Below are 14,105 nucleotides of genomic sequence, written 5' to 3' on the forward strand. Positions count from 1 at the left end.
GCGTAGCTCACTGGGTGGGAAAAACCAAAGAACATGGCTCTCAAATCTTGTTTTGTTGGCGAGTGGTCTAAGGAGTCCTGGATTTCTGTTTTCTTTCTCCTTCCAGGGCAGTTTTGTGGCTTGCATGATTGCCATCCTACGGCAAATGGAGGACAGCCACTACGGCCACTACATCAGCACTTTCAAAACCAGACAGGACATCATTGTAAGTTGTCTCCACCGGGGCCTGGGAACATGAAGACTTCATATATGTAATAAAATAACTGGAAGTCAGCATCCATCATGAATCCAGGGCTCTCTTCCCATCCACCGCCAATGCTGTGTGACTGTCCATAGTGAAGACAGAAAGGAAAGGGTTGATTCTTTCTCTCTTTGGTAGGATTTGAAGACAAGTGCAACACGTATATCCAGCGTCATCACACACACCCTATGTCTCTTGGATTGAGAGAAAGCCCTTCTTTAGAATCATCTGTTTTGCTCTGACAAAAAGGATATTGTTTCATATGAGGGAATGGTGGTTGCTTGTGCCTGGCAAGGATTTTAGGAGGCAGGTTGTGCAAAGGCTTCTAATGGTTGAGGTCATAATTTTGGAGTGCAAAGCAAGAAGGGGGTAATCTCCTACCCCTTAAAACATCTAGAAGTTACCTTCAGTTGGAAATATTCCATTCTCTTTTGGTTTCAAGCAGGGAAATTGTTCCCATAGTTGCCATTAAGCACAACTCTAAGAGGCTGAGTTAGGCCTGAGCCTTCCCTTCAGGGAGCTGTTCCTGGCTGTTAAGCCATCCATTAAGATATTATCTGATTCTGGATTAGCAAACTGGTTCCACATCGCATGAGTCTTTGCTCTGGGTAACTTACCACCATCCATGCAGGTTCCAGCCTTTGGGCTCTAGATTTTCGACTTTCCGCCTATGTTATACTGAGAGTGTGTGGCCAGTGCACCCAAGGATATGTAGCTGCCTCCTTTCTTTGATGCCCAGGTAGACAAACACAAGGAACTAGAGAGAAGGTGTTGTTTATTATTATAGTTGGTCCAATGGTGGACGCTTATCAAGCCATGTTGAACATGAGCCTCCCCCAAGGCCCCGCTCTGGTGGGCACCATGGCTCAGGACCCACAGTGGCACGTAGATGTCCACATTTTACAAATGGTACAAACTGAGGAGCAAGAGGGTCAGGATGAGAGGAGGGGAGGAGAGATGGAGGCCAGTGGTATCAGTGCATTCTCCTCCACCTACAGATGATACATTGGATAAGAGCATGGGCTTTAGAACACCCAACTCTGGGTCTGAATTCTGAGTATTTCACTTCCTGCTTTGAAATTATGGGCAAGTTATTTAACCTCAAGAAATCTCAATTTCCTCATCTGTAAGATAGTTACCTGCCTTGAGGGTTAACATGAGTATCGATTGAAGCATGCATAGGAAGTACCTAGCTGTGTTCAAGTTGACATTTAGTTAATGCCCATGAAGACTAGCTGTTTATAAGAGTAATTTACTATTATTGTGATAGAAGATAAAATTAACAGTAAAATATTTTAGTGATTTTTTTTTTTTTTCAAATTTCCTTCAGAAAGCAGGTAGAATAGGGAAATTCTAAATTCAAACTCGTAACCATTTGGCTCCATTGTTAGGTAGAAAAAAAGAAGCATAATTCCTGCTTGCCAGAGGGATGGTGAGGTCTTCCATCTGTATTATCTAATTGAAAGAGGATCCTTATCCCTATGAGGCAACTTGCCTGAACTTACAGTCCTTGGTGGCAGAGCTACAGTGCACAAGGAGGCCTCTTGCCTCCAAGAAGACTGTCCTTTCGCTGTCGTGCTGCCTTCTGAGTGACTCACATGAAGGACATTGGGAAGTGGTGGATGAAATGAGGCCTTGGGATTGTCTGTGAGTTACCTTGATTATGCTGTCTCGTTAACTTAGATAACCAAGAGTTGCATGTAGGGTCAGTGTCCGAAGCAGATAGCTAACATCTAAATTTCATTTGAAAGAAAAAGTGAATAGAATGGTTCATAAATTGGTGGAAGCACTCAAAAATGTATGCTGCAAAATTTTAAACTCAGGAAATATGTCTAGAATTTCAGAATTGAGGGTGGATAAGTCTAAGTCGCCACCAAACCAGAGGACAGATCAAGGATGGCATGTGGCACACACTTCCTGGCCAGCATCAGTCACGTGGCCATGCCGTTGGGCATCTAACGTGCAGGAGGTTCGCTGACATGACCAATGTATCAGAAAAATATCATTGGAAATAGAACCTGGGCCTCCTGCCTCTCAGGTTCAGAGTTCTTACTGCTACATGTAGTACTTAAAGTAAGGACTATGCAGGTTAGTGCCAGAGAAATTGGACGCATTTTCATTTCAGGAATCCCAGTGGAAAATATCTAAATTTAGCTAACTAATAAAAAGGCTTGCAAAAGTTTTTGCTTTGATTCTTAGTCTGATTGTTCTATTTCTGAATTACTTTTTGCTCACAATCCCCTTTGGACTAAACAGGCTGCATGTGACAGCCTTCCTGGGATAGGGAAGAATTATGACTCTGCTTCTTGTACACAGTATTTTTATTCAGTTCTAACCATAACAAAGGGGCATTGAACTCAGATCTGTTAAAAGTATCCATTTTCTCACAATTGTTGGTGGATTATTTTTTTAAGTGCATGAGACACATCCAGACTACACGTGACAGCAGAGGACTAAAGAGATAAGAGCTGTAAATGTGGGGTCTGGCGCCCCGAGTTCTCATCCCAGCTATCCTCCTTCCTAGCTTCTATGACCTTAGTGAGTTGTTTAATTTTTCCCATCCTCAGTTGTACCATTTGTGAAATGTGGACAATTCTTTTAGTCTTGGTTTTCTTTAGAGGGTCCTATGATGTAAAAATCAAGTCATGTGATAGCTGTAAGAGTGTTTTCTCATCCCTAGAAATTGTATGAGGAACATGGGCCATTACTGTGGCCCTGGGAACATCTTATCTTGAGGTCTTGGTCCTTCTCGTGCACACGCTGGAAGAAAGCTTATGTGTGTAACCCAGTTTTCCCCCAACCATTCCTCTCTTCTCTGCAGGACTTCCTCATGGAAACTTTTATCATGTTTAAGGATCTGATTGGAAAAAATGTCTATGCCAAGGATTGGATGGTCATGAACATGACACAGAGCAGGTGAGACGGGCTGGGGCCGCCCCTGAGGCCTGTGACTGAATACTGGAGCCTGTTGGGTGAACTTTGGGAAGTGCTGTTCAATCTTTTTGCCTCCCTCCGGTCCGTCATCTGTAAAGCAACCCACCCTGCTTTTCTAGACATACCTTTCACTGTTTCCCCGTGGGTACAACCTGTGCTCCAGCCAAGCTGGCCTCTGCCCCGCCCCAAACACAAGCTCTGCTTTGCCTCACGTCACATCTTCCTTTTGCAACGCCTTCCCGTCCTTTCTGGCTGTTGGCCGTCCAGCCATTCCGTAAGGTCCTTCCCCACAGTCACCTCCAGAGGAAGCCTTTCTGACCTGGATGTCATCTTGTCTCCCTTTGATTTCCCAGACCCCTTTGAAACCCTCCCATGAAACTTTTTTCATATTCCATATCAGGTCGTGGTTAGATTGATTTACATGTTGTGAATTTCCCGCCACCAAGCTATAAATATCTTAGGAACAAGAACTGTCTTTCAACACAGCACCTAAGCCAGTGCTTTGCAGTTGCTGGCCCACAGCAAATACTTGCTGAATAGAAGTGAAATGAACTGAATATATGTTATATTGAAAGAGTTTTAGAATTTTTGATGAGCTTAAGCCAGCTGTGGTGGCGTGCGCCTATAGTCAGTCCCAGCTACTTGGGGCGAGGGAGGGCTGAGGTGGGAGGATCGTTTGAGCCCAGGGTTTTGAGGCTGCCGTGAGCTATGATTGGACCACTGCATTCCCGTGTGGGCAACAGAGCAAGACCTCATCTCAAAAACAAAAGAATTTTTAACGAGCTGAAGCAAATCATTATCATAAGCCTTATTGTTAACTCTTAATGATACCTGATTCTGAGTGATTCTACTCTGATACCCAATTAGAAAAACCTTTCCCACTGCTGTATGGATTAGAGAAAAAATTGTATCAGAGACCCTAGGCTTAAAAGGGAAGTATGATATTGCCGTTCTGAAACTGAAGAGGCCTGCTTTGTATTAACAGACTCAGCTCTCCCCAGCTCTGCCCTCATTTACCTACATTCTGATACAGCCCTGAGTGGCTCCTATGGTCAGTTCTAGAAACTGAACGTCCGTGCCCTCGTTGGTCTCGAAGGACATTGATAGATCATAAGGTCTGATGTTGTCAAGTCCAGGTTCAGTTTGGTTTAGTTTTTAACATAGGTGGGAAAATGTTTCAAAGGTCATGCAGTTGCCTTTTTTTAGCCAATGATTTCCTCCCCCAGGGTCTTTCTCCGTGCCATAAATCAGTTTGCCGAAGTTCTCACGAGGTTCTTCATGGATCAGGCAAGCTTTGAACTTCAGGTAAGGCAGTGACCCACCCACAGTACACGTGCCTGCAGCTCTTAGCCCCGGCAAGAGAATTAGTCCACTTGGAAAACGTCGCCTCAGATGTCACCAGTTTCAAATGAAAACAGTTTTCTTGTGTTTTCTCATTTCCTAAAGCACCACACTCCTGTCACACTGTTCTCTCGACATAGTAAAATAGGTTTCTTTCCTTCTGTCTGTAAAATACATGTAAAAAAAAGTTAAAATGATAGAAGATATAGCTAAACAAAAAGAAGAAAATGAAAAATACAAATAGTTCTTTTCACTGTAAACATTTTGGTGTCGATCCTTTGTATATATACACACAAATACCCATATATATTAATAGTTACAAAAACACAGATAACTCTCCTACCTGCAAATGAGTTTAGTTCTAAAGAGCAGTTGGTATGCACAATTTTTTAAAATTCCAAAGTATATATATATATGTTAATACTTATATGTGCGTGCATATGTACATATGCCAAAATGGAATTAAGCTGTGTAATTCTTTGGTAACCTATTAATCTACTTTATTTACTTTTTCAATGATCTGTGATCTTTTCAATGATGATAAATATTTTCACAATATTTTTAATGGCCGAATACAGTCTGTTACGTGACTGGCCCGTGATTGATTTAACCAAATTCTTCTTATGAACATTTAGATGGTTCCCGTTTTCTGTTATGTTAAATAGCACCATAATGGCCTTCCTTGTTTTAAACATTTTAAAATAGCCATAGTTATTTTTCAGGATAAATTCCCAAAACCATTTACTGATTCAACAGTTTGGCAAAATTTTAGGGCTTTTGATGCATGTTGGCAAACTACCTACTATAAATAGGTTGCACGTCTTGGCAGCAGTTTCCTTTATCCCAGGAGTAAAGAAAAATATAATCATTTGGATTTTTTTAAAAAGCTGGATATTAAGTCTCAAAACTTTCAGGACTGAATAATTGAAACCCAAGAAAAAGAAGTCTTGTTTTTTTGTTTTTTTTTTTTATTAATCCCTGGTTAATGACTTTCCACCATGTGACAGTGTTTTATTATGACCCTTATTAATGTTATTTTCCATCTCTTTTTGCCCACACAATTAATTCTGAACAGCTCTGGAACAATTACTTCCATTTGGCAGTAGCATTTCTCACCCATGAGTCTCTTCAGCTTGAAACCTTCTCGCAAGCCAAGCGCAGCAAAATTATAAAAAAGTAAGTGTCCTTTTAACCTCGTTTAAGGTTGGGAAGGGGATTTTTTTGGTTTATATCCAGAGCAATGTTTTTGGAAATATTGATGGAAATTACTGTTCAGTGGCTGCCCACGTTGTTAGTGAGGTAGATTTTTAAATAATTACTTAATAGACTTGATAGTCCCCCAGGTTCACGTCTCTTTTCTCAAGGCCCCGTCCGTCTTCCCATCAGTCCCGTGCTTTTTATCAGATCTACCTGGAGGGGCTCTCACCTGTCAGCATGCTCATCCCCAGGTGCAGCTGCGCCTCTGCTGGCAGCTCCTGCAAATTGCAGGCATAGTGCCCTCTCCGCACACTCCAGCACAGTTGCTCTGCCTCTCGGTCACTTCAGCAGAGAAGCTAACACTCAAACGTAACCTAAAAATGCCCTCCAGATTCCTGGCCTGAGTTCCAAAATGGAATGATGTGCAAGAGTGGTGAGAAATGTAGGGAAGCTTTTCTTTGCTTTCATCTTAGGTCTGTTTCAGAGTTAATCTGAGAGCCTGGAAACTCAAAGACTGTGTAGTTAAAAAAATAACTTGAGAAATTTATTACTTAAAGACTTTGAAACTTCTTACTGGGATATCTGGGATTCTAGATATCTGGTATTCTATTCTCTCTCTCTATATATATATATGTACATATATAAAATCTTCTTTAAAGGATGGATTTGATTGTGGTTAAACAATCATAAGTGAGGTTAGTTGATGCCAGCTCTTATCAATAAAATAGCTAGTTAGGATTAATGATTCTGGTTTGGGATCAGTAGGACTGAATCCAACCTATATAACAATATGTATGAATATGGGCAAAGATAAAACTTGGAAAATAAATCCTTTTATATTAAGGTAGAGATACGAATGAAGGTTTTTTCCACACGTTCTCTTATTTTTAGAAGTAGCATCAACACTACTTTATCATGTAGTGTCTATTATGTACGAGACCTTAACTACATTTGCTTACCTAATATTAACAATGAACTTAGGTTAAATATTTTTGTTAAGGTGAAATCGTAGGAGAAGTTTTAAAATGTGATTTTTTTTAATGATGACTCATGAAGACATTTCCAAAGGAGGAATTTGAAAAAAATATTGAGGGCAACATTAGTGTGAGTAGAATGATGTAGAGCAGTGGTTGTAAGGTGAGGTGTAGGTCTGGGTTCGTGTTCCTGGGGAACATTTGCAATGTCAGTGTCTTTTGACTGACTTCATTTCCGATTTTCCAACCCCCCAGCCTCTGCTGCGGTATGTGGGGTGGGGTTGCCTCGGGCATGAGTATTCTTTAAGGGATTTCCGGGTGATTCTGATTCACTTCCACCCAGGAATCACTGTCTAGACCAGTGTTTCTCACTCTTTTTCTCATTATGAACTCTGACAAAGAGCCCTTTTAGACACTGTTCTGCTCATCATACCCCCCCATGAGATTCAAATATGACAGATACCCCGCGTATCATGTGATGTACTATATGTCTATCCATGCTGTATACATAAAAACTATAAAGGTTTTGTTGCCCCCACGGACCAATTTTCACCCCTTTATGGACAATCTCACCTGCATTGAGAATGCATGGTCCAGAGCTTTCCAGTGTGAGTACTTTGAAGAACATACTGGAATGGTTGTATGTTACCAAACATAAGTATATGAAGTCAGCATGTTTGTTAGACATCAGGCACTGTACTGTGTAAATCATCCCTCATTCATCTTCCTTTTCCCGAGTGTTTATATTTTATTTGGTTGTTTCTTTGTTTCACAGCCACCAGAGTGTTTCTCTCGCCCTTCAGTAAGGTTGTTAATCTCACCTTCTCAGTTTTTGTTCAGCGTTTGCATTTGGCTTCTCGTGCCTTGAAAGTCCCCCGTCTTCCGTGTGACACAGTTCTGTTTGGGGCTTGTTAGGGAATCAACCTCGTCTCTTACAGCGAGCTTGCCTTAAAGGTGACCCAGAGGGACACAGGCTGTTTTGATACCCCTCATGGTTGTGTTATTTGCATCTCAGTTCCACTGCGAATTCTTCTCCTGGTTTGTGATCTTCTTCCTAGATACGGGGACATGAGAAAGGAACTCGGCTTTAGGATCCGGGACATGTGGTATAACCTGGGTGAGTGTCCAGCCTCAAACAGGCCCCAGCACAGCTTCTGTGTGAGAAGCATCCCACGGTGAATTCTTTTTTTTTTTCTTTAATTTTAATCCAAAGAATCCTGAGATTTATTTGTCTGTGAAGTGAAAATTGATTTGTTGGTTTCACGCCCTCATCTCCACTGGGACATTGATAATGAACTCTTACTTTTGTATCCACATGTTATCAGAACATAATATTTAGTCACTTACTTCTGAATTGGGTTGATGTTTTTTCCCACATAAATTTTTCTTACGGGCCCTGTGGAGGAAGATTCTAACACTTTACTTGCGGTGAAATGATGTTTTAATGTCCTCCTTTACTTTTATTTCAGGTCCTCACAAAATCAAATTCATCCCAGCCATGGTGGGTCCCATTCTGGAGGTCACTCTGACCCCCGAAGTAGAGCTCCAGAAAGCCACAATCCCCATTTTCTTTGACATGATGCAGTGTGAGTTCAATTTCAGTGGCAATGGAAATTTCCATATGGTAAGAAGTGGTAGGCCCTGTCAACTTAGAAATGCACGTGTAGTCAACTCTCATTTGTTTTCTTTCTATATAGAGAAGCAGTAGCCCGAATAATACAAATCAAAGTTGACCTAAAAATTCACTTTACATTTTACTTTGTAAAGCAATTAGATATATAATCAGATATTCCAGCTCAGAGCCTGGAAGAAATCTTTTTGCTGCATGTCTTTCCAAAAGCAGCACTCTGTCTCTGGGTAATTAAAAGTAAACCTCATGCACTTTAATCCTGTCTCTTTCAGCATCACTGAGAGAATAATGTAGTGAATTAAATAAAAGAATTATCTGGTATAATACAGCTGAGGTCGTGATGCCATAGACTGAGGTCCGAACCATTACTCCAGCTTTGAGAACGTGGTTTTCCTTATGCCTCTGCTCTATGCCTCAGTTTTCTTATCTACAAAATGCATCAATATTGAAAGGAAGATTTTGCAGCTACGAAGCTCTGCAAACCAAGACTTAGATAAGAAACAAAAATAAAATAGAAAATTAGAATCATGAAGCTATATTTATATGCATGGTTGTAGCAGAAAGTAATGTTTTAGATAATTTTTTTAAAATAAATGTAAAGCAAAGGACAGAGTAACATGAGACTGCTTTAGAATGCTTCCATGGGGCCTTGGTGCACTGTTCATGAATGACTCCAAGTGTGATACTTCCCTGTATATGTTGGAAACAGTTCACAAGTCAGTAGAGGGTTTGGACCAAATCTAGAAAGACTGGCCATAACCTCTTCTAAGGATGGAACATCATGCTGTGAACTTCTCACTCTGCTTTCAGTTTGAGAATGAATTGATCACGAAGCTGGACCAGGAGGTAGAAGGGGGCAGAGGGGACGAACAATACAAGGTTCTTCTGGAAAAACTGTGAGTATTTCAGAAACAAAACCTCGACTCGGTGGCATCATTTAGTCGTGGAGCAAAATGGAGCTTTTGCTGCCCCAGTAGAGCGACCGAGTAGTCTCAGCTCCACCGGGGTCCCCCCGACCGTGATCCTCGGTGCTGTTAATGGGGTGTGCACCATCCGCTGCTGACACTGTTTATCCGATGTGAGTCAAATGCTCGTGTTTTCCTGGCCGGCCTGGCCCTGGAGAACACAGCAGATGGAGGGAAGGAGGAAACGTACAGAACGGTGGCATTGTGCCCAGTATTTGAATTTTTGAACTTCGACAAAAGTGTTAGCACCTCTAATTATGGCTTCAAAGCAACAAGCTAAACGGAAAAAAAATTTCAAGGTCCACTTTAGATGTAAAAATACCTTATGCCCCATAAACGTCACCTCGACCACCCCCTCCCCACCTCCACCCTCCCGCCCTCTTTGTCCTCCTCTGCGTGTGGGGAACAACAGCACAAAGAGCGTGAGAGTGGTGAGAATCACTTGGGTGTTGAGCTTTGGGGAGAGATTGAGCTTCAGACCCTGTTTTCACCAAACACTATGAGTTCGGGTTTTGACCAGTGATTCAGCCTGTCCTACACCTCATTTTTCCCCATCTCTGAGAATAGCATCTATTTCTTGGTATTGTTGGGAGGGTTAAATAAGACGGTGTGCTAACATAGCGCCTATAGCAGAGTTCACGCCTAGTAAATGTGGGCTGCCCTGTTGTTTGTGGTTGTTACTGTTATTATTTACAAATCTTCCCATCATTCGGTTCTAACTACTCTATTTTATCACTTTCTCATGTTCTCTGAACTTTCATAATATTGACCAACAGTGTCACCTACTGAGCACTTGCCCCAGTTGCTTTGTTACTCACCTATTCTGTGGACTAGATACTGTGCTCGAGGACAGGGACTCCACCTGTTTTCTTTCTTTTTTTGAAGATTCTCTAAGGACCCAGCATCCTGAATACTCAAAATGGAATTGAATTGATGAAAAGTCTGTATTTTAAAAAACTAGAAGTCTTTCCTATTTCATTTTTAATGATGAGACCTTTTGGTGGATTTTTTTTTTACCATGTTTCCATTAGGTCTCTCTGTTTGAGCTTCAGACCTCCCAGTTTATAACTTTGGCAATTGTGATCTACTATGGAAATAAATGAAGTTACATGTATATGTGCGCGTGCACATAGACACTATTTACACATGATAAGCTACTCTTTTTTTTTTTTAATCCTACAGCTGATTTTTCACATAACGATCCTACTTGGCTTTCTTGGTTCTTCCTGGATCACTAACTCAGAAAAATATAATCTACAAGTCTCCTGTGTCCAAGAAAAATCTTAGAGTCTGGGCTAATTTTTGGACCCATATCTCTCTCTTTTTTTCCTCCCTTTTCCCAAGTTTTTTTTTTTCTTCTTTAATTGTCTAATCTGAGAAGCCCCAGAACTTTGCTCTGTGTGGGTCCAAAGGGAGAGGATTCAAACCAAAAGTTTAGCTTCAATTTGCTGCATTTTCATCTGAAAATAACACTTTTATCTAAAGAGCCACGTGTCTGGAGGTATATCTAGTTCCTCAGTTCGGCATCAGTACAAGGGTTTCCAGGATGCCCAGAAGATGCCCTGAGTACCAGGCCTTAGGGAGAATAAAGATGTAGGAAAGATGGTCTCATTCAACTGGATTAGAACCCTCAGACAGCAGGGCTCTCGCTCCTGTGATATTGACTGGAAAAAACAAAAACACCAACAGTCAAAGGAGGACATTGTGGGCTGGGATTCTAAGTGACGGTGGGACTAGAGTTAAGTCGTAAAGAAAATGTAGAACTTGAGTAGAGAGTACAGCAGAAGTGGGGCTGCCAGGCTAGGATGGTGTCCACCCAGGGCGTGCGTCTGCTGACCTGGCACGCTGGGCTGTCTACTCTTGTACCACCTGCTCCTGAGACCTTGGTCGGTGCTCATAAATGGTGCTGGAATGGCAGAGTGGAACACAGGCGTTTGTCTCTCCCTCCGCCCCTCCAGGCTCCTAGAACATTGCCGGAAACATAAGTACCTCGCCAGCTCTGGGGAGGTGTTTGCGTTCCTGGTCAGCAGCCTCTTGGAGAACCTGCTGGACTACAGAACCATCGTCATGCATGACGAGAGCAAGGAGAACCGCATGAGCTGTACGGTTAACGTGCTGGTATGTGCCAAGCCCCTGGGCTACTAGAGGGCACTGCCAGGCTGCCCCTGCACCCCCCGGCTCAGCTCTAGGCAGGTCTCGCAGACACGGAGGCACTCGGGGGGCACCTTCACGGGGTCTGTGCCCTGCCGAGTCTAGCTGGAACACCTGGCTCAGCTTTGGACTTAGATACCAGCAGCCACAGACCTTGAGGATAAATTTGGAAACAGGGTGGAAAATGCAATATAAGCTCTCGATTCAACTCTTTTTTCTGAAGACTGTCTTCAAGCTGTCTCCCTGTTGTATTTATATGTGGTTGGTTTATAGGCAAAGTCGAATATGCGTCAGAAATGCTACACCCTGAATAGAGAGTTAGTATGTGACATCTTGGTGACCGCAGGACTCTTTAGTCTTGCCTTTTTCGGTATTGTTAACTGGGACCACAGACCTCAGAGGTTTGGCTCGCCATGCCTTCCTCTGCTTAAACAGACCCCAGGAAGACAGTATATACGGCAGCTTGAGTATGAGTCTGGTATCCATTCCATTAGGTTTCTCACAGTCTTCAGAAGTATAGTTTTTAAAAAAAATTCTTCAGCTTATCTTCGCTATAACCTGTTGCCTCCTTTTCTTGTGGGGGTATTCATTAAAGGGAAACAATGCCTTTTGGAAAAGTGACACTGTTGAAAAGCAATGATAGTGGTTTGGCCATTTTCGTGTCGAGCTCGCCAACAGCTCTTGATTTATGGTGGTATTTTGTGATCCTGGTTTTTTTCTTTTTTTCTGGCAGAATTTCTATAAAGAAAAGAAGCGAGAGGACATATACATAAGGTAAGGGGAAGGAAATTTTCAGCTTTTGCTATTTACGTCATGGCTTTGCGACTTATTCCTTTAATAATAAACAAATACTGTGCCCCAACACCTTGCTTGTTGCTTTGAGAAACACCTAAAGGTGTGTGATATAGTCAGTTTGCCCCGAAAGGATAAACTTTTTAGATAGATGCACAAACAAGTACAATATGAAGGCACGTGTAAGTGAGGTCCTGTCAGGATTGAGGGGAGGGATGGAAGCCTTCTGGCCGGGGTGTTGAGTAGAGGCCGTGGAAACCTATCAGTGAGTCTCAGCCTGGAGCCCGTGAATCCTTGAACATAAAACAAACTCATACATAGCCAGTACCCGTGTTCATGGGGAGACATTCCATAGCCTTCATTGGCGTCCCAAAGGGGTCCAAGACCTAAAAAAAAGAAAATTAAACACCACTGCCTTAACGGTAGAGTAGAAAGTAGACTGGATGGGACAGGAAAGATGCAGAGGCGGCAGGAGGTAGCGGGCAAGTGTGTGCCTGTACGGTAGCAGGGGACGGGGTGGGCAGGGGATCAGGCAGGGTCTGGATGTGGAATGGGCTGAGTGCTGGGTCAACGCTCGAGCAGCAAAGTAAATACCTATCTCCCCCTCTTCCCAGATATTTGTACAAGCTTCGCGATTTGCACTGTGACTGTGAGAACTACACGGAAGCTGCCTGCACGCTCCTCTTGCACGCCGAGCTTCTGCAGGTAAACGGGCTGGGGGGTGGAAGGCACACGCCACATGGCAGCTGTTCAGTCCTTTGGGACTAAATTGTATCCCCTTCATGATTTTGACGAACAAGAGCCTTACTCCAGGGATACCCTTTTATCCGAGAATATTTTTATCCCTTCTAAATAGGCACAGCTAATTTTCAGGTCAAGATTGGGGAAATGTTGGTTGTCTTTTATTTAAGACTCCTTAGATGCAGAGGACAAATTACAGGCCTCTGGTCATTGACATTCTAATTAAAGAAATAAAACACGCATTGATTAAGGTATAAAAAGATCTGTAAAACTGCAGAGAGATGAGTTGTGAGTGAATATAGTACCAAAGAAGTCCTTTCTTTTTATACTCTCTCCTTAACTAAAATGATGCTTTGGCATGGGTTCAGTACACCTCTACAGCATGAATCTCAAATAATTATTTCTGGCCCTGACCTCCTCCTCTTAACTTTGGATTCATGTACAAATGGTTCTTTCAACATTGATGTTTGAATGACTAACAGACAGCTCAAGCATGACATATTGATGACAGGAATCTATGTCCTGCTCCTGCTACTTCCCATCCCATCCTGCCTCCCTTTTCCTGTCGTGTCACTAAACACCACCATCTACTCAAGTGGCTCAGACAAGCTTGTAGTCGTCTTTGATTCTTCTCTTTTATTCACCGCCTCCCACTTTCTCCATGAGCGAAGAGGGTGGCCCCTGTGTCCACACTGTGCCCCTGACCCACCCGCTGCCCGTATCCCCCTTGCCGCCATCCCAGTCCATGTCACCAGCATTGCTCACCTCGAGTGCTCCAGCAGCCTCCTGTTACATCTCTCTGCCTCCATCCCTGTCCCCAGCAGTTAATCTTCTTGTATAATTTAATTTTTATTTCACACGAAAGTAACACATGCGTTGTTCTAAGCTACTAATTCAAGACAGGAGTCTCCTGCCTCACCAGTTCCCATGGGAAATTCACAATTCATAGTTAATATTAGGGCACAGAAAAAGCTTATTGTGTCTGGGTTAGGGGTGAGGCTTGGTGACTGTGGATTTCGCTGTAGAGTGGCCAGAAAGCAACCCCGGCGTCTGTAACTGTAAGTCTTTTCATTTGGGCTGCTCAGAAAATTAAACTCTTCCTCTCCTGGTGTAAGGTACGAGATGTGAGTGCTATTCAG

General features: G+C 42.6%; 1 protein-coding gene across 1 annotated transcript in view; it reads left to right on the forward strand.

Moving 5' to 3' along the window:
- The window catches only part of DOCK5 (dedicator of cytokinesis 5), a 165,217-nt gene that overhangs the window by 120,568 nt on the left and 30,544 nt on the right, over window positions 1-14,105 (forward strand). Inside the window, exons 28-37 of the mRNA XM_045535787.1 lie at window positions 107-205; window positions 3,063-3,157; window positions 4,402-4,480; window positions 5,592-5,692; window positions 7,746-7,804; window positions 8,157-8,311; window positions 9,128-9,213; window positions 11,241-11,400; window positions 12,167-12,207; window positions 12,840-12,930. Of these exons, the coding sequence (XP_045391743.1) occupies window positions 107-205; window positions 3,063-3,157; window positions 4,402-4,480; window positions 5,592-5,692; window positions 7,746-7,804; window positions 8,157-8,311; window positions 9,128-9,213; window positions 11,241-11,400; window positions 12,167-12,207; window positions 12,840-12,930 (966 nt within the window). The remainder of the gene's footprint in view (window positions 1-106; window positions 206-3,062; window positions 3,158-4,401; window positions 4,481-5,591; window positions 5,693-7,745; window positions 7,805-8,156; window positions 8,312-9,127; window positions 9,214-11,240; window positions 11,401-12,166; window positions 12,208-12,839; window positions 12,931-14,105) is intronic.

The sequence above is a fragment of the Lemur catta genome, chromosome 22, assembly GCF_020740605.2.
Source record: "Lemur catta isolate mLemCat1 chromosome 22, mLemCat1.pri, whole genome shotgun sequence".
NCBI lineage: Eukaryota > Metazoa > Chordata > Mammalia > Primates > Lemuridae > Lemur > Lemur catta.